At 41.0% G+C, this 19,847-nt stretch overlaps 1 protein-coding gene across 1 annotated transcript in view; it reads right to left on the reverse strand.

Moving 5' to 3' along the window:
* Positions 1-3,087: 3,087 nt before the first annotated feature.
* The window catches only part of CNGA3 (cyclic nucleotide gated channel subunit alpha 3), a 55,592-nt gene continuing 38,832 nt past the window's right edge, over positions 3,088-19,847 (reverse strand). Inside the window, exons 4-8 of the mRNA XM_072614593.1 lie at positions 17,818-17,871; positions 13,277-13,351; positions 11,025-11,132; positions 9,220-9,326; positions 3,088-4,585 (exon numbers count right to left, since the gene is read on the reverse strand). Of these exons, the coding sequence (XP_072470694.1) occupies positions 3,171-4,585; positions 9,220-9,326; positions 11,025-11,132; positions 13,277-13,351; positions 17,818-17,871 (1,759 nt within the window). The 3' untranslated portion in view covers positions 3,088-3,170. The remainder of the gene's footprint in view (positions 4,586-9,219; positions 9,327-11,024; positions 11,133-13,276; positions 13,352-17,817; positions 17,872-19,847) is intronic.

Raw genomic sequence — 19,847 nt, forward strand, 5'->3', positions numbered from 1 at the left:
CCTGGGAATAATAAACAGTTACAAAATCTTAATACAGACACATGAATTCACTAGCAAAAGAAAAGGGCATATTCTTAAATTTTTTAAAATCTCACATCCATTTTTATTGGATAGATTTTTTTTTAAGGCTGAAGTTTATTGCAGTATGAAAATCTTCATGATAGATTAAAGCTTTTGCAGAGAAATGAAATGCAAATCAGTTCCAGGAATATGTTTTCCCAGGTCTGCAGTTGTAGAAGCAAACCACCTTCAGTGGGTCACCTTGCTTGCTCTTTGGGACATTTTCTCTGGCAGTCCTCCATACCTAGAATGTTCTTCCTCCTAATCTCCACCTATTGGCTTCCTTGGCTTCCTTTAAGTCCCAGCTAAAATCTCATCTTCTACAAGCAGCTGTTCCCCACACTTCTTAATTCTAGTGCCTTTCCTCTGTTAATTACCTCCTGGTTTTCCTGTATAGAGCCTGTTGGTGAATATTTGTTTCCTGACTTCTGTTAGGTTGTGAGCTTCTTGAGGGCAGACTCTGTCCTTTGCCTCCTTTTGTATCCCCAGCACTTAGCACAGTGTCTGGCATATAGTAGGCGCTTAATAAATGTTTACTGACTTATCTGTAAATGCATAATAACTTCTCCATGAAACTTTCCATCCCACTACTTCCCAAATTGGGTGGGTTCAGTGGGCAATGGGGGTCCTGAACATTAGTGAAGCCTCCCCTAGACAGGCTACATGCAGCTGAACAGATCAAAAATAAGTAGTTATGTAGATCATTCTTCCTGACTTAGAACACATTCCATGAAGGTTCACTTCCTTTGAAAACTCTGACATGGGAATGGCTCAGATCTCAATGGCTATAGCCTGCTCTGCAGTGGATAGAGCACTGGTTTTGGAATCAGGAAAATTCATCTTCATGAGTTCAAATCTGGCCTTAGACACTTAGTAAATGCGTGACCCTGGGAAAGTCACTTAACCCTGTCTGCCTCAGTTTCCTCTCTGTAAAATGAACTGGAGAAGGAAATGGCTAATCACTCTAGTATTTTTGCAAAGAAAACCCCAAAATGGGATCATGAAGATCTGGATACGACTGAAATGACTGAACAACAACTAAGTCATAGGCTCAAAGCTGCAGAACTAGAAGAAACTTTAGAAATCATTTTGGCTGGGATTCTTTACCTGAACTTGGATAGGGGGAAAAAAGTTATTGTTGTTAGGACAGCTAAGTGGTGCAGTGGATAGAGCACCAGACCTGGAATCAGGGAGACTCATCTTAATGAATTTCAAATCTGACTTCAGACACTTAACTAGGTGTGTGACCCTGAGCTAGTTACATGTCCATTTTTGCTTCAGTTTTCTCAACTGTAAAATGATCTGGGTAAGGAAATGGCAAACCACCGTAATATCTTTGTCAAGAAAACCCCAAATGGGGTCACAAAGAGGCAGACAAAATAGGAAAAAACTCAATAACAAATTCCTTTGTAATTCTATGTAATTTATTTTATGCATCTAAAAGCATTCTTCTGAGAAGAATTCTGTAGTCTTCCATAGACTGACAAAGGAGTCCATGAGAAATATACAACATGTTAAGAAACTATTTTTACAGATGAGGAAAATACAGTTTGAAGAAGTAATAGGATTTTCTCAAGGCCAAGCATGTAGTAAAAAGTTGATCTAGAATGTGAACCTGGTCAGGTTCAGAAAAATTGAATTTAATCAGAAAATGAGGGGACTAGATGAGATCACTTTTGATCTCTCTTTGCCCTAAATCTATGATTCTGTGATCTTTTCTCACATAAAATCAGAATGGTTTAAAGTGGAAATAAGGCAGGCAGAAAACATTTTAACTCCCTCTTCCTTTCTCCAGTGGTAGCATCACAACCACAACCAGCTAGAGCTCTGGGGCAGGGACAGTGGGAATTGCTTCATTGAGGGCAACATTTCTTAATTTGAGTTCTGAATTTACTCTTTTAAAAATATTTTGATAACTATTTTAAAATAATTGGTTTTCTTTGTAATCTTATGTATTTTGCAGTATGTTCTTAGAAATATAATGAGAAGCTTTCCCAGGTTGCCAAAGGGGTCCATGACACACACACAAAAAAAAAAGTTTAAAGGAAGACTGGGTTTCTAGTGTCTCCTGACTTTGATTTTTGAAAATGTTTGTATCCCATAACATTTTTGGGGGGTGAGGCGAGGCAATCAGGATTGAGTGAGTCACCCAAGGTAAATGTCAAGTGTCTGAGGCCAGATTTGAGCTCTGGTCCTCCTGACTCCAGGGTTGGTGCTCTAGTCACTTCGCCATCTAGCTGGCCCCCTCCCCCCTAGCTCTTTATGGAGATCTGCTTAATATATAATTCCAGCATACAGTTCCACTGCTCAGTACCCGAAGATGGTCATGTAACATTTTCCACAGATAAGAACCTCCTTCTTACCATGACCATGTTCAACTTTAGGTTGACCAAGGATGTTCCAAGCTCATGAAGAGTCTTTGAATCAGAAAATGAATACCAAACTGTCAGATCGCAGTCTTCATTGAGCACCATCTGCCCTCAACTGGCAATAACCTAAATTTCTTTTCTGGGGGAGAAAGAACATTCTGTATTCTGTCTGCAAGAAACCATCCCTCTATGGAAGTTACAGAATCACAAAATTTGTGAGTTAGAAGGAATATTAGAAGACAAAGGTTCTCTAACTTGGGATCTGTGAATTTGTATTAAAAAAAAAATTGATAGCTGTATTTCACTATAATTGGATACCTTTATAATTCTATATATTTTATTTTATACATTTGAAACATTAGTCAGAAAGGGCTTCACCAGGCCACAGGTGTCCATGTCCCCAAGCAGGGAAATAACCCCTGGAACTAGACCCATTCATGAAAGGAATCTTCACTGTAACATACCCAAGTAATTATGCAGTCTTTGCTTGAAGACCTCCAAAGAGGAGATCGTTCACCATCCCCATGACTTTTCCAACCAAAATCTTCCCTGGTTATTACTCCCCTATATGTTTTTTTCTATATATATGAGTTCATTAAAAAGTCTAAAAACTTCTTGAATTCCATATAAAAATAATTGTACGTGTGTGCTCATATGTATATATGTATATGTATTTGAGTACGTATATGAATATTGCATTACCCATACTTTAACCAAAATGAGACCCATTGGTGTATTTCCTTATTGGTTTTTGTCCTTAGTTTTTTCAGCATCTCCATCAACAATGCTCTCTGCATCTGACAAGTCACTCCCACACTTCTTTACTTTGCTCTCCAGTTTGCTGAGTCTCTGCTTGACTTTCATTTGGGTGGCATTATATTCTGCCAAGAGCCTAGCAAATCTGGTTTGTAAATTATCCAGGGAAGATTCAAGTCTCTCCACCTTCTCCTCTATGTCCACTGGGTCTATTCCACTCCTAGCTACGTCCTCATCTATTAAATTGTCCTTCATCAGAATCTGCCGTCCTTTCTCTTCCAGGGCCTTTTTGGCTTCTGGATATTCAGTGAGGGACTCCATTAAGTCATCTTTGGACAAGCAGAATAGATCAGAGTAACCGATGCTCCTAATGTTGGCTGTTCTTCTGTTCCCAGATTTGCTCCCTTTGATGTTTAAGATGCTGATTTCCCCAAAGTAGCTTCCATCACTAAGAACCACAAATTGTGTTATGCCATCATCAGCCACTACCGCCAACTTCCCTTCTTTGATGATGTACATTTCTCTCCCAATATCCCCCTTCTTGCAGATATAATCACCAGGGCTGAACACTGCAGGCCTAAGCTTTAGGACCAGCTCAATTAAGAGGCCTGCCTCACAGTCCTGGAAAATCCGTACCTTCTTCAGGGTATCCAGGTGCACATTGATGGCAATCTCAGCCTTCAGCTTGTCTGGTAGGCTTTTGAGGACTTCCTTTTCATCAACTGTCTTCTTGTTGGTCCATAGGTAGTCAAACCACCTGATGATCCGGGTCTCCAAGTCTTTGGTCACTTTTCGGAATTGCATGTACTGCTTTATGGAGTCAATTTTGGCCTGGAATTCAGCCCTGGAGGCATTCATGTTAGAGATCATGGAGCCAACATTTCCCACAATGGTGGCAAAGATCAGCACTCCCACTAGGAAATCAATCACCACAAAAAGGTACTCCTCATCTTTGACTGGGGGTGGAGTCTCCCCAATGGTGGTCAGAGTCAGGGTGGACCAATAGAGACAATAAATATATTTCCTGGACAAGCGCCCATATTCTGGGATAGAGATGTTGGGGTAAACCCAGGAATCAGTCCCAAATCCAATAAGCTTGGAAATGGCAAAGTAGATACATGCATTCCAATGGATGATGATCAGAATGTATAGGACAAGATTTCCAATCCTGAACATATTAGGATAATTGGTCCTAGTCTCCGTGCGGTCAAAGAATTCAAATAGCCTGGCGAATTTCAGCAAGCGGTTGAACCTCAACTCAGGGTAGTTCAGACCCACTTTTAAAAAAGCTAGATCAGTGGGGACCAGAGACAGTACGTCCAGCTTGAACTGAACTGTCTTCATGTAGTGCTTTCTGAGTTTCTGTGCATCTTTGACCATTAAACCTTGTTCAAGAAAGCCTAGGAAGGAAAGAGATCAATTAGTCATTCGAGAGATCATGTGGCTTCTACTAGAGGATATAAGGCAAGAGAAAAGTCCATTAACTATCATAGTCGATCTCTCTTGAGGGTCAGGGTGAAATCTAGACCTTTGGTTTCATTTGAATAGGGGATTTCTGATCTAAAAACTTTCTCCAGAGATACATATTGGAAAGAAGAAAGGAAGGAAGGAAGGGAAGGAGGGAGGAAGGAAAGAAGGAAAAAAGGACAAAGGAAGGAAAAAAGGAAGGATGGAAGGAAAAAAGGAAGGAAGGGAGGAAAGAGGGATCCATTGCAACACCATTCTGCCTGAGATTGGCAACTTCTTTTTGTAATTTATAATCGTAAAGGATTGCCTAGTACACTGAGAGTTAAGTGACTTGTCTGTGGCCACATTTAGTACATAGAAGAAACACGATCTGAACCCAGGCTTCATGACTTCAAAATCATCCATTATGTTATGCTATCCAAAAGGCCCAGCCCTTATTGCTCTGCAAACACAGAAGTGTCACGTTTACGATTACATTTATGGTCAAATTCATTTTTCATATGCTTTTTTTCATTCATTCTTTCCAGGAACACTCACTGGAGTCAGGAAGACCCAAGCCTGAGACACCTACTGTGTGACCCTAAGTGAGTCACTTAACTTTTGTCTGCCTCAGTTTCCTCAACTATAAAATGGACCCAAGAATAACATCTATCTTCCAGGGCTGTTGTGAGGATCAAATGAGTTAGTATCTATGAAGTGCTTAGCACAGTGTCAGGCACATAGTGGGGCCATTATCCAGTTGTTTTTTTTTCTACTCCTCTCTGGTTCCTAGATGGCCGACAGCCAGGCTAGTTTAAGCAGAGAAACACACACAGACATTATTCCATTCCACAAACAATTAATTAAGATGCTACTCTGCGTAAGGCCCTATAATAGACACCAGGAAGGCAAAGACTTAAATAAAACAATTCCTGGCCTCAGAGAGGTATTTTCCCCTTCTTTAAATCTGTGGTTTCATCCCTCAGCATGGAAACTCCCTCAGAGAATACAGATTCACAATTCTCGTGTCTGGCGTCTATTCTGAAACTAATAGTTTCAGTTACCTGGGGAACCAAGAGGGTAAGTGGCTTAGCCAAGGTCACACAGACAGTACTTTGAAGTCAGGTCTTCCATCCTGCCCCTTTTACTGTACAACAATTATAAGAAAAACTGAAGAGGGAGATAACACAAACATTGTTGTTACTCATTTGTTTGTCCTTCCTTCTCAAAGAGGACTGGGATGTCAGGAAGACGATGCCATGACTTGCAAGTGAATTGGATTTAAGTGAGGGAGGACTGTGCAAGGTCACCAGCCTTACTTTCTCCTCTGGAGCCATCTGGGCCCAGTAGTGAGATATAGATCAGGATGACTAGAGATGGCCCCTATATGTGTGTGTGTGTGTGTGTGTGTGTGTGTGTGTGTGTGTGTGTGTGTGTGTGATCGTATCTTTTTGCTTTACAAAGCTACTTTTTGTTTTGGATCAGCTATACTTTTTTCTTTGTCCATTAAGACAAGTAAACAAACATTGACTACACAAAACAAAACTTTCCCAATTTTTACCCCTGTTTTGTGATCTTTCCAGTAATGGGAAGACAGGTTCTCCTACTGCCTAAATGTCCTTGGACTAAATAACTAAATTGCGTTAGAAGTTACATTAGCTTTTATAAGATAGGAAAGGGGTTTAATACTCAGTGACTGCTCATAATCCCTAAAGTTTTTAACCAGAATGACCAGTAAAGATCATCGAATACAGTTCCTTCATTTTATAGGGGGAACGAGCATCTACTATGTGCCAAAGTACTGCACTAAGCACTTTATAGGTATTTATTTCATTTTATAGGTGGAGACCCTAAAGCACATGGAGGTTAATTTTCTTAGTCAATGTCACACAGCTGGCAGAGCCAGGTAGGTCCTGGAATGTTCTGGAGCCAGCTCCCACCAGCTAGCGAGAGCCCATTGTTAAATTTTCAATGTATTTAAGCCTCAGAAGTTGAGCTACAAATTAGGACCTGATTTCTTGTTTTGTGGATTGTCTACGATTAATAATGCTGATTGAACTTTAGAGTGTGTTTTCATGCTTTTTTCTCCTCTGGAAGCTTGGTTGTTAAATATTTACTAGTTGACCCTTGTATTGATGTATAAACATTGCCCGAGTTCAGTAGTAGTACAGTAGAAGGCTCACATTTACAGCGTGAATATGTATACCTCAGAAGTTGAACTACAAATCAGGGCTCAGTTTCTTGGTTCTGTTGATTGTCTAGACTAAAGAAAGTATTAGTAATGCAGATTGAATTTAAAAGCATTTTTGCATGTTTTTCCCCCTCTGGAGAACCTGGTTGTTAAACATATACCTGCTTACCTTTGTGTGGCCCTGTAAACATTGCTTGAGCTCCACAGGAATACCGTAGAAGTCATCACCAGCCTTGAGGCCTGATGACTGTAATCTCATAATAATAAATCATTTATATAGAGTGTTAGGTCTGTAAAGTGATTTACATCCGTTATCTCATTTGAGTCTCACATCCTATCTCTTGGTAGGACTCAGACTTCTAGTTTCTTACATCGCACTGCAAGCTGCCTAGTAAGTGGCCATTTCAAGATCTGAAGGAGACTAGAATGAATAACTATTTTCTATCAACAAGTATTTACTTACTATGCACCAAACACTATGCTGGGTGTTAGGGATAGAGGTAAAAAAAAAATTCTCCTTCTCTCTCTCTCTCTCTCTCTCTCTCTCTCTCTCTCTCTCTCTCTCTCTCTCTCTCTCTCTCTCTCTCCCCTCCTCTCTCTCTCCTTTCTCTTTGTCTCTATCTTTCTCCACTTTTTCTCTGTCTTTCTATCTCTTTCTCTCTATCTATATCTGTGTCTGTCTGTCTTTCTCCTCTGTCTGTCTCTCCTTTTTCTGTCTATCTCTGGCTCCTCTGTCTTTTTCTCCATCTCTTTCTCAGAGAGCTTATATTCTTAAGGAAAGACAAAATATGTATATACATATGTAAAATATAAATGTGTACAGAATAAATGCAAAATAAAATAAGAAAGGGAGGGAGAGTACTGACACTTGAGGGGTTTGGAAAGCAAGAAAGACTTCTTTTAGAAAGTGGTGCTTTAACCACTAGTATGAATACCCAAATCAACTACAAAGGTAACCATGTGAAGAAAGACACTCACTGTCTGCATCCAGACAAAGAACTGATGAGTGGAAGTGTGTGTAGAAGAGTTTTACCTATGTCCTTATTTGTGTCCCACAGTAGCTATCTCTAAGGCACAGGGAGGAGGTGGGAAGGAAGGAAAAAAAGGGAAAAAAGCATTTACATGATAACTTTATTATATTTTAAAAGGAATAGCAAGTTGTACATAATAGATTTGCATTTTCATGTGTAATCATCTTTTTTTATTATACAGTGATGGAAAGGCTTGTTTTATTCCATAAATTAAAAATAAACTTAAAAAAGAGAAGGTGGTGCTTTAATGAATTCACATGTATCACGTACTTTCTCAGTGGGTAGAGGAGGAGCTGGAGGGAAGGAGAGAATTTGAAACTCAGAATGTTAATAAATGAATCTGAAAATAAAGTATTTTTTAAAGTCATGCTTTTAGCTGGGTTTTGAAGGAAGTGAGGGATTCTGTGAGGTGGAAGTGAAGGGAAAGTTCGTTTCTAGTGTGGGGATGGCCAGTTGAAAAGCCCAGAAATGGAAAACGGAGTGTGCAAAATGGAATAAGTGAAAAATAGTCAATTTACCTGGACCCTAAAGTACAGGAAGGAAAGTAATATACAGTGAGACTCAAAAGACAGGCTGTGATTTGGGGTTTGGTGAAAGAGCCTTGAGGGTTAGAAGCATCTAGATATTGGTCACAAGTTGAGGCTTATGCTTAGCCAACTCACCACAACAGGCTTTTAAATCCTTATTTTCATAATCTTACTCCCAAAGAACCCACCCCAGGTGGAAAGGGGACAAACTCTGCTTTTCCCTCCTATTGCAGTCCTAGCTGAGATGTTAATTTTCTTGTTCTCTAATCCATCTGATCTCTGAGCTGTTTGAGAGGACAGCGGCAGTCTTTGGTTGGGATGTTGGGATCCAGGATTTCCCCAGTCTCATATTCTTTTGCTCTAGTCTTGAACAGCCTCTCCCTCTTATTTTATTCAAGATGGAGACTGGATTATTTTAAAATAATTAATAAATAATAAATTATTTATGTATTAAATTACAATTATAAAAAATAAAAATAATTTTAAAATATTTTTAAAAAAATCTTCCCTGGCAATTAAGGGAAGATATAGATGTAAGAAACTAGATAGTCCTATATCACGTTGGGTGGCCAGGGGATTATTGATCTCCACAACATATCTGGCATTTTATTGCCTCACTTGTTAAAAATGCTGACCCAACCTTATCTCAATGCCCTTATTCTCATAGGTCAAGGGTGTTCCCCAAATGTGCTTTACATTGCTTAGTCAATCCAGGTAATATTTAGAGTCAGCTGTCCTGTGTCATCCTTGAACCTTGTACTTCCCATGAATCACCACCTCTTGTGACATCCTACCTCAATGGTTTATGGTAGGGATGTGGCAACCTTGCTCAGACTTACCTGTCCTCATTCGAATCAGCAAGTCCAAAACATAGATGACATCAGCCATATAATCCAAGACCAGCCACAGCATCAAGTGGTCACTTTGAAGTTCATCAAAACAGGCTCTAAACAATTACAAAAAATATGGGTGATGCAGATATGGCTTTCTAATGGCAGAGGTGATTATTAATAACCAATAATTTGGGGAAATTCAGAGTTCTCCCCTTCTTCTAAAGTCCTGATTTTTAAAAGTAAAAAGTCTCTTGAAGAACTGATAATCTGAAAAAATAATCTTGAAGTTACTGATAATGGGATTGAATGAACGCTCCTCAATCTTGGTCAGATACCACGCAACTTTACCAGAAATTTGATCTAAGGTGGGGAAGTCCGTTGTGTTCTACTCAGGTTTGGGTGGAGATAAATTCTTTTATTAGATTGCCTGTGGGGAGAGGGGAGTAGTCTAGGTGTAGAGATAAGACTCTCTGTTCAAGGGGTGACATGAGGTCACCCTCAGCCCCTCATTTTAATATAGCCCACTTCCCATTGTGTTAACCAATCAGAGTTGATTGCCACTCTCTTCCAAAAGAACAGGTAAGACCTGAGCCTGCTTCCATGGTTGTCTTTGAGATATCTAAGAGAGATGGCCAAATGACCATCCTTTTATTAATAACGTGCTGGCCTTATTAATAAAATGAATAAATTAAGCAGAAATTATGTCTCTCAAACCTTTTTAATTGTCATGCTAAGGGAAGGCGGAACTTGGGGAGGGTGGAAAAGGAAGTACAGAGGATGCACTCAGGTACATTCCTGAGTCAACCTCTAAAGGCTACAGACATCACTACCTCCCACCTCAGTAGCTAATGGTGGGATGCAGTACTTTGCCTAGACTCACCCATCCTCATTTGAACCAGCAAGTCCAAAACATAAAAGACATCGGCAATAAAATCCAAGAACTTCACTACAAAATTACCAACCTTCATTATCCATTAGCTCCTAGGTGCGACAGTCAGTAATTATCATCAGTTTTTATATAACTTTTATATAAACACTTTACATACGTTGATGATCACACTTGATCATTACAACAACTTTGTGGAGAGTAAGTGCAGTTATTATCCTCATTTTATAGACAAGGAAACTGAGGCTGAGAGGGTAAATAATTTGCTTGGAGTCACATAGCTATCTGAGGCAGGATTTGAACTCAGGTTCTTCTGACTCCGAGTCCAGTGCTCTATCCACTGTGTCACCAAGCTGCCTTTATTTCTCATAGCTTAATAGCTTTCTTTACTTCATCTTCAGGTAAATGATATCAAAAAGCCCTAAGATTCTCCTAAGAACAGTGACAGATCAAAGCCCATCTTCTGTCTTTCCTACTTGCCTAGATAGGACCAACTCTTCATCAGGAGTCTGAAAGGAGGTCTTGGGACTACAGAATCTTACAGCTGAAAGGAACTAGCTTTGTGTCATGCACCCCTTTGACATCTGATGAAACCTGTGGACCTCTTCTCATATTTTTAAATGCATGAAGTACAATACATAGGATTATCAAGGTGATCAATTGCATTGAAACATAAGTTTAATTATTTTTCTCATCCAAGTTCACAGAATTCCTGAAATCTCTTCACAGACCAGGTTAAGGACCCTCTGATCTAGTCCATTGCCCACTCCACCATCACTGAAGAGGTGATGACATTGAGCCGTGGAGAGGGAAGGTAACTCACTCAGGGTCGTGTGACTGATCAGGGGTAGAGCTAAACTCAGGTGTCCTTATTCCTAACCTACGGTGCTACTTTCTTCTCTCCTCCAGTCCTGGAATTCCATACCTGCACACAAGCATGCACCAATTATAAAAGACGGGGATGGCAATGATAGTCAGCCACCTATAGTACAGGTTGCTAGAAGGATCTATCACAAAGATTTCTTTCTTCCTTCTGAAAAAAAAAAAACACAAACACATCCACATTAAAAAACTAGGAGGACTGGGGTTCAGATGGAGACTCAGAACACCTGGGCTCAAAGTCCTTCTTGGAAAGATAATTAGGTCACTCTCCTTAGTCATGTAAGATACCACCTCCAGGGTAATGCCCTCTACTTCCACATACATTGTGGAGCATTCCTAAGGGGGAAGACTGCCTAGAAAGCAAAAGCAGAAACCATGTACCAGATAGAGGTCTTCCGGAGGTCTCTTCCAGACCTCAATTCCAGGACCCTTTTCTCTTTTTGTTGATTGCAAAGGATAATCATGTAATGACAGAAGTATATTCCAAATGTTATAGCATCCTTCCCTCAAGTTAGTCTAGTGTCTCATGGTGCTATGGAAGTGACCCTGTGTTCTCAAAGGTGATGCCAATGTGTCTCAAAACTTAGAATGACCAGAACACAAGAAGTCAGAAAGTCTCTGTCTGCCTGTTAGACAAGTCAGAAAGTCTCCTAGTCTGGCCACAGGTGGTGTATCCATTGTCCAAGGAGCAGCCCAAGTGTGGCTCAGCTCATCACCAGAAGGCCTGTCAGGAGATGACGGATTTTCTCAGTCATAGCAACTTATAAAGAATGTGTTGCTCGCTGCATCAAGAAGGGGGTACTTATGACAGAGAAGTAATGACTCCTATCTATAACCTATGTCCTTTGGAGGGGTATTAGAAAAAATACTGTACAGTATAATTGCTACACAAATAAGTAGTAGAAACCACATCCTAGACCTTCCATTTCATGGGTTTATCTGGACACAGCCATTCCCTACAGGTGCCAGCCCTCAATACCATGGTCAGAGTCTCCATGAATGATCTAGGATATTTAGGCAGATCACTTCAAGTAGGATCTTGAAATCAGGGAAAATGTTTTTGCTTTCTTTTTTCTTGGTATTCTCAGCTCTTAACAAAGTATCTTGCATATGGTAGGTACTTAATAAATGCTTGTGACTGCAATGATTCTAACAAAGTTGCTTTTTGTTATTATTTTTACAATTTTCCTACAGAGTAAACTCTTAAGGACTACATTCAAAATTCTTATTTTCACTTAGACACAGTTGGTCTTTCTCTGTCATATCATACATGCCATAATCTGAAATCCAGTGACTCATGTTTTAGCAAAAATGTTCTTGTTTGTTAAAAGGAGCTTCCAAAGATTCTGCCTGCTTTTGCTGATAGCTTTAAAAGCAGGATGGAATGCTCATTTTTGAGTGTTGGCTTTGGAGTGTTCCCAGGATTCCCACCACCACAAAAATTGAAGTAAAGTTGATAAGTTTTCTCAAGAGGATGTCCATATTCTTTAAAGAAGGATTCAGCTTCCCTAAGAAACAAATCCAGTCCATTTGTGTTTGCCTGCATGAGTAGTCACTTGGGTGGGGAGTATGAGTTGGCCAAGTATCAGGTTTGCTGAACTACAAGTCATATAGATGGGGTCACTGGGTGGGCAAACAGGTTTTCTAACCCTCTCTCCATCCTGTAAAGGAACTTGTTTACCTAGTCCAAGGGTGGAGAACCTGTGGTCTTGAGGTCACATGTGACCCTTTAGATCCACAAGTATAGCCCTTTGACCGAGTCCAAGTTTTATAGAACAAATTCTTTTTTTAGGAGGATTTGTTTTGTAAAGTTTGGATTCGGTCAAAGGCCACACTTGAGGACCTGGCAGACCACATGTGACCTCAAGGCCACAGGTTCTCCACCCCTGACCTAGTCCCTCTCTGTTGATGGCTCTGGTGAAGGACCTTTTCCCATAAAACATGAGCCCTGAAACAATTTCTGGGAAGGAAATTATCTTCCTGAGACCGGCAACTCCTTGTTTCCTTCCCTGTAATAGCAACACCTCTGTTCTCTTTGTATGATGTTGAAACCATATGTTGAAATAGGTACTACAGGTGAGAAGAGAAGAGAAGGGACAGAAAAGGAAGGGAAGGGAAGCGAAGGGGAGAAGATGACAGAAGCCCACCCTGGGCACTTGGAAGCTGGCTTCCAGCTTGGAGCTGCCAGGACAAGACAGTGCATTACTGCCATTCCAAAGATGTCCAAGATGTATTGATCGTAACCCCTTTCAGGAGCAGGGTGTTATTCACAATACCTTTTCACCCAGTACTTACTCTACTTCCTTTGAGGATTTATCCTTTTTCTCTTCTTCCTTTTCCTTCTTTTCCTCCTTCTTTTCCTCCTTTTTGCTGCATAACATAGGGCAACATTGAGCAATTTTTAGGCACCAACTACTATTCTACTGTAAGGGGAGCAGGCTGAGCAGAGGCCGAGGTTGGGAGGAATGACACTTTTGCGTAGGTCTAGGCAACTAGCAGATGTGGCCCAATGGCTTACATTCACAGGCTAGGATGAGAGGAGACTATTGATTTGGGGAAAGGAAACAAAAATCCATTCACCTTGACTTCAAATCAAAATACACAAAGTTGAGAAAGTATTTCCAGTGTTCCCTGCTAATGGACAGTCTGTTTCTCAATCTCTGCTCTGGAAATGTTTTGAGAGAGTCCCTAAGGAGTGATAAGTCATCCTAGGACCTCTTGGGGGAGTTGAAATGAAATTCTAAAAGACTCCAAAACCACAGAATGGAAAGATCATTTGAAACATGTCAAGTCATTGAGAAGAAGGCCCTAAAACCAGGAGACATTGTGGTAAGAATGCTCACTTTGGAACCAGAGGGCCTTTATTTGAATTCCAGCTCTGTTGTTTAATGTCTGTAGGACTTTGGATGGGCAGCTCAGTAATACAGTGAATAGTGAGCTAGGCTTGGGTTCAGGAAAACTTGAGCTCAAATCTGGCCTCAGATACTTACTAACTGCGTGACCCTGTGTGAGTCACTTAGCTTTGTTTGCCTCAGTTTCCTCATCTCTAAAATGAACTGGAGAAGGAAATGACAAACCACTCCAGTGTCTTTGCAAAGGAAACCTTAAAAGGGGTCACAAAGAGTAGAACATGACTGAAAGACTAAACAACCAAACAGCAAGGACTTTGGACAAGTCACTTTACTCATCTTGGCAATAGTGTTGTCATCTGTAAGATGAGGTGGAGTTAGGGCTGGTGGTGGGGTTGGGCAGATGACTACTAAGGTCCCTTGTAGCTAGTGGTATGGGAATCATCTGCTAACGAGGGTGCACAGCATAGTGGATAGATAATTAGAATTGGAGTCAGGAAGACCTGACTTTGAATCCTGCCTCAGACTTCTGCTCTCTGTGTGACATTGGGCAAATCACTTAACTGCTCTCTGCCTTAGTTTCCCCTTCTATAATAGGGGTATAATAATAGCATCACTTTACAGGGTGGTTGTAAAGCTCAAATGAGAGAGTGCCTTGCATATCTTAAAGCACTACATGAGTACTAGGCGTCATAACAGCTAAGTTAGCTTTGAGATACAAGAAGTGATCAGGAGAAAAAGCATTTCACAGGCAGAAGCAGAAGTGATCATCCCCAAAGTAGGGGTGGGGAGTGGGAGAAGTGTTACTAATTTCCCATTTTTCCTACAAATTTAGCTCTCAAGCACTGAATTTAGGGCTTCTGTTTCAAATCAAAACCTTGGTCCTTGAAAAATCATCAAAAGTAGACCACAAGCCAGGGAGCTCAGTCAAGAAGGTGTCTGCATCTCTTACAGTGATGGACCTCAGGATCAAATGGCTTTTTGTCACTGTGTTAGTCACAGACTCATGGATTCTTAGAGTTGTAAAGGTTCTTAGAGACCATTTAGGTTCTCTCTCTCTCTCTCTCTCTCTCTCTCTCTCTCTCTCTCTCTCTCTCTATTTATTGATGAGGGAATTGAGGCCCAAAGGTCACATAGCTAGTGGGCAGTGGAGCAGGGACTAGAAGCTAGGCCTTCTGGGTCCCAGCATAAAGTTCTTCCAACCATGCAAAATTCAGGCCTCATGGGAAACTGCCAGCATCTCCTGGTCAAGCTTCACGAAGCAGTTCTTGGGAGATTTATGCTTCTACCTGCTTTGGGTTAGAATTAACTGTAAAATACCAACTCCTAATAGGCAGAAATGGGGTTTGCTCCTCAGAGGGCAAGGCTCTGGAAGATAGCCTACAGCAGCTACTCACAATATGAGGCTCCCACAAATTAGGAGGTAATTGCCCCAGGCTATCCCTCAAAGCCAGAAACAGGTGTGGAGACAAGTCAGAACCAAGGACAGGGGGATACAGCCAGAGATGGGTCTATCAAAGACATTTGATAGTGATTGAGTGGTTTGATAGAAGCACAGAATATAAAAGAAAATACTCTATACATCCTATCTGTCCACAGGAAAGCTTGTTTTCTCTGTCTCTGTGTGTGTTTATGTCTCCCCTCTGTGTCTCTCTGTCTATATCTCTCTCTCCTTTCTTTTTTCTTTCAAAATTTCAGGGAATTTTTCACATTGGTCCTGTTGCATTTGAATAGATCCCACTTTGGAGCATAGATTTGCTTCATAGAATATCACAGTAGTATTGGCCCTTGGACAGTATATAGCTCAACTTTCTCCTCTTTTTAGAGTGTGAATTGATAAGAACCTGAAAATACCAGATAAACCCAATAGTGCTCATTGAGTCTTTTAAAATATTAATTGTAGCCTTCAGACTGCCCAGTGAGAACTAGAGACCTAGCTGACAAGTTGTCCCAGAGTGCCTGGCATCCTTTTCTGCCTTTAGAGTACTAGCATCCGTTCACCAGGAGAGGCTGCTATTCACACGATTATCATTCAGTACCACTCCCTAGCCAGCTTTGTGGGGGGAGGTCAGGCTGGCAATGCTCCATCCTGTTTCCAAGGCCCTGTGACAATGTGCTGTCTCTGCAGTTCATCTGCTGCCTGTTAAGTGATAACTGCCTAGGAGTACCTCGAGAATCTAGAAAGAATCCCCATGCCATCACCAAATGTGGCTGCTGCTCTGCCTTATCAAACGAGCGAGTTTCTCTTTCTTTCTTTCTTTCTTTCTTTCTTTCTTTCTTTCTTTCTTTCTTTCTTTCTTTCTTTCTTCCTTCCTTCCTTCCTTCCTTCCTTCCTTCCTTCCTTCCTTCCTTCCTTCCTTCCTTCCTTCCTTCCTCCCTTCCTTCCTCTCTCTCTCTCTCTCCCTCTTTCTCTCTCTCTCCTCTCTCTCTCTCTCTCTCTCTCTCTCTCTCTCTCTCTCTCTCTCTCTCTCTCTCTCTCTTTCTTTTTCTTTCTTTCCAAAGGAGTCATTCTCCTAAGGTTATCAGGAGAGCTATTACATAATTATTGGTCTGGCGCCCATAGAGCAACTGGAAACAAGGTTGAACGATGTTATTCAAATGCAACTGTGCCCATGTGAAAAATTCCCTGAAATTTTGAAAGAAGAAAAAGAAAAGAGGGAAAGACAGAGAGACACAGAGGGGAGACAAAAGAAGCACAGAGACACAGAGACAGAGAAGGCAAGCTTTCATGTGGACAGATAAGATGTTACATATAGAGTATTTTCTTTTGTAGTCTGTGCTTCTATCAAATTTGCCCTCTTTGATAGAATCATCTCTGATTATATCCCATCCCTGGCTCTGACTTGTATCCACACCTGTTTCTGGCTTTGAGGGATAGCCTGGGGTGGTTACCTCCCAATTTGTGGGAGCCCCAGACCCACTCTGGGGAATAAATTGGGTTCACAGAATATCAGAATTGGACTGACCCTTGGACAGTATATAGTTCAACCTTGTTCTGTAAGTCTGGGAGACGTGAAAGTGTCATTTTGACTCAGTTTGCAAAGCAAAACTAGAACTCATGCCTCTTCACCCTCATCTCAGAATGCTTTTCTCAGTGTAACTCTCTGCCCTCTCAATTGAGAGGGGAGGAAAGAAGGAAGACAGAAAACATCCCCCCAAACTCCACCTATCCTGTTGCCCAATCTTCCTCCTTCCTGGCTGAATCTAGGTGGTTTCAATATGTTTACGATCTCAGGTGTGTTTAAATATTGAGCTTGGCTATGATTCAAGTAGGTTTCATGAATGAATGAATTTTAATTTTTTTGACTTGCTGGAGTTCTGGCCTCTTGAATTTGATGTGCAAATTTATGCAAACAAAATGCAAATATTGGTCCCAGCCGAAAATGAAGGGGAAGGGAAATCTTATCCTGTGAATGAAATGGAAAATAACAAGGAATTCTAAATAATTATAGTGCTTGTCTCACTAGAAGAAGATTCAAGCTAGAGAACTCAACTGGACTGAAAAACGCTAGCCTTCCCGATCGCTGTCCCACTGCACTGATTTTTTGCCTCAGGAATCAGGGCTTAGTTGGTCTCAAGGGCGTGGGGCAGCTATGATTTAGTAGCCTCATTCTCAGAAAATGTAAAACCATCAGTGCTGGCAATAAGGACCAGACCTTCAGAGTCTGGAAAATGAAATCTAGCCTGTGATTCCTAAATTAAATCATTTAATACTGAAATAATACTGAAGAAAAACCATCTGCTACTGGGGAGTGAAAACTCAGGTCTAGCTTTTCCCTGTTTTGGCCTTGTAGCTGGCTTTCTAAAGGGAGCACAGGAGGACTTCTAGAAAGTCTTCCTAGGAAGGCAGGTAGCAGCAGGAAACAAGGGGGAGAGAGTAAAGCAGGAGTTACTACATCTAGGAGAATCACCACTGGAGGGAGGTGTTGTAAAAGAGAGCATAGGAGGCTTGGTTGACTTTGCCCAGGGAGAGCTGGGGGTACTTACTTTTCGTCGGCATTGTTGCAGGTGTTGATATTATATCTGGCCAGCGGCCAGCCTCTGCAAGGAGGTAAATAAAACACAGAATTCCAAGAGTTTTCAATCTATTTCCAATTACTCAGGGCCCTTGATTTCTACTTTGTGCATTATCCAAGTCCTTCCTGTCCCTTGGACCCATTCCTGCTTCCACTGTGTTCTGTTCCATTCTGACGCCTGTGCTCATTAGGGAGCTCATCAGCAAGCTATTTAGGGAGTAGGATTGATGTTCACAGGGAACCAATGTAACAGGCTGTTCAAAAAACTAATGCAACCTTCTTAAACTGATCTGAAAGGAGCAGAGCCTTCAGAGAAAGTGTGATCCTGGGCAAGTCACTTAACTCTGTTTGCCTTGGTTTCATCATCTGGAAAAATGAGCCAGAGAAGAAAATGGCAAACCACTCCAGTATCTCTGCCAAGAAAACTCCAAATAGGGTCACAAAGAGTCAGACATGGTGAAATGATTGAACAGCAATAAAGTGTAGAACAAGGGAGACCAGGGTTCCACTCTTATTGACATGTCAGAGCATATCTGAAGTATTGTGATCAGTTTGGGGTGTCACTATTAAGGGGACCATGAACAAACTAGAATTCAACTCAATAAACATTTTTTAAACCCTACTATGTTCTATGCATTGGAGACACAGAGACAAACATGGAAAAGTCCAAGCTCTCAAGGAACTCTCATTCTACTCTGGAGAAACAGCATGTACACAAAGATAAATGTTATATGTATAGGTGATGTTTTATATAGAACACGTACATGTATGTATATACATGTGATATATGCATACATATATACACATATATATATTATAATTTCAGCAGAGAGATGGGGAGAATCCTAAGGAATGGGGGAACCAGGGAAAGGTTTTGGCAGGAGGTGGCACTTAGGTTTAGCCCTTACAAAAGGTAGGGATTCTAAGAGGTAGAGCTAAGTAGAAAGAGCATTCCAGGCATGAACATGGAAGATGGAATAATAAGCAGGCCAAGTGGATTGGGTTTCAGAGTGCATGATGGAGGATAATGTGAAATCAGTCTAGAAATTGGAGTTGGAGTCACATTGTGACGGGCTTAAAATGCCAAACAGACGACTTTATAGCTTATTCTAGAGACTGAGGTTACCTCTGAAGCTTCTTGAGCTGGGGTTGGGTGACAGACGGTCACAGCTGTCCTTTAGGATCATCATTTTGGTGGGTGGGGGGTGGGGGGGTGGAGGATGAATTGGACAGGGATGGAGGCATGGAGACCAATGAATACCATTTCAAGTGATGAGGCCTTGAACAAGGGTGGTGTCTGTATGAATGGAGAAAAAAATATAGATGGGAAGAGGTATTGTGATGGTATGATCAACAAGACTTTGAAACTATTTGGATATGAGGAGTGAAGGAGAGAAGAGAGAAAAATGACTTGGAATTGTGAATTTGGCTAATTAAATGATGATCAGTGGAAATGATGATCAGTTAGTGTCTTAGACAGAAAGATGAAAGCTGGGAAGAAGGATAGGTTTGAGGTATAAAATAATGAGTTGTGCTTTAAATGTATTAAATTTAAGATGCCTATGGTATATTCAGTAGGAGATGTCCAAAAGGCAGGGGAAGTGAGACTGGAACTCAGGAGAGAGAGGAAGGCTGAATAAATAAACCTAGGAGCCAACTACACTGAATGTATTGAGCTGGTGGGAACTGAGAGTATCCTTGAGAGAGAATGAAGAGATAGAAGAGAAGAGGGCCCAGGACTGATTCATTAGGTAAATTTTTTTAGCAAAAGCATAGAAGTGGGGGCAGCATAAGGCATGTAGGGAGGGAGAAGGTAATACTTTTTGTCTCGAATGTACAGTTAATGGATGTAAGCTATAGAAGACAAAACTGGGAAAGTAAGATGGTATCAGTTTGTAGAGGGGCTCAAATAATAGGCAAAAGTGTTATTTTACTGGGTAAGTAATAGGGATCCACTGAAGATTTTTGAGTGGATGAGTAATGACTAGATCTGTAAATATG

The sequence above is a fragment of the Notamacropus eugenii genome, chromosome 5 (genome assembly GCF_028372415.1).
Source record: "Notamacropus eugenii isolate mMacEug1 chromosome 5, mMacEug1.pri_v2, whole genome shotgun sequence".
NCBI lineage: Eukaryota > Metazoa > Chordata > Mammalia > Diprotodontia > Macropodidae > Notamacropus > Notamacropus eugenii.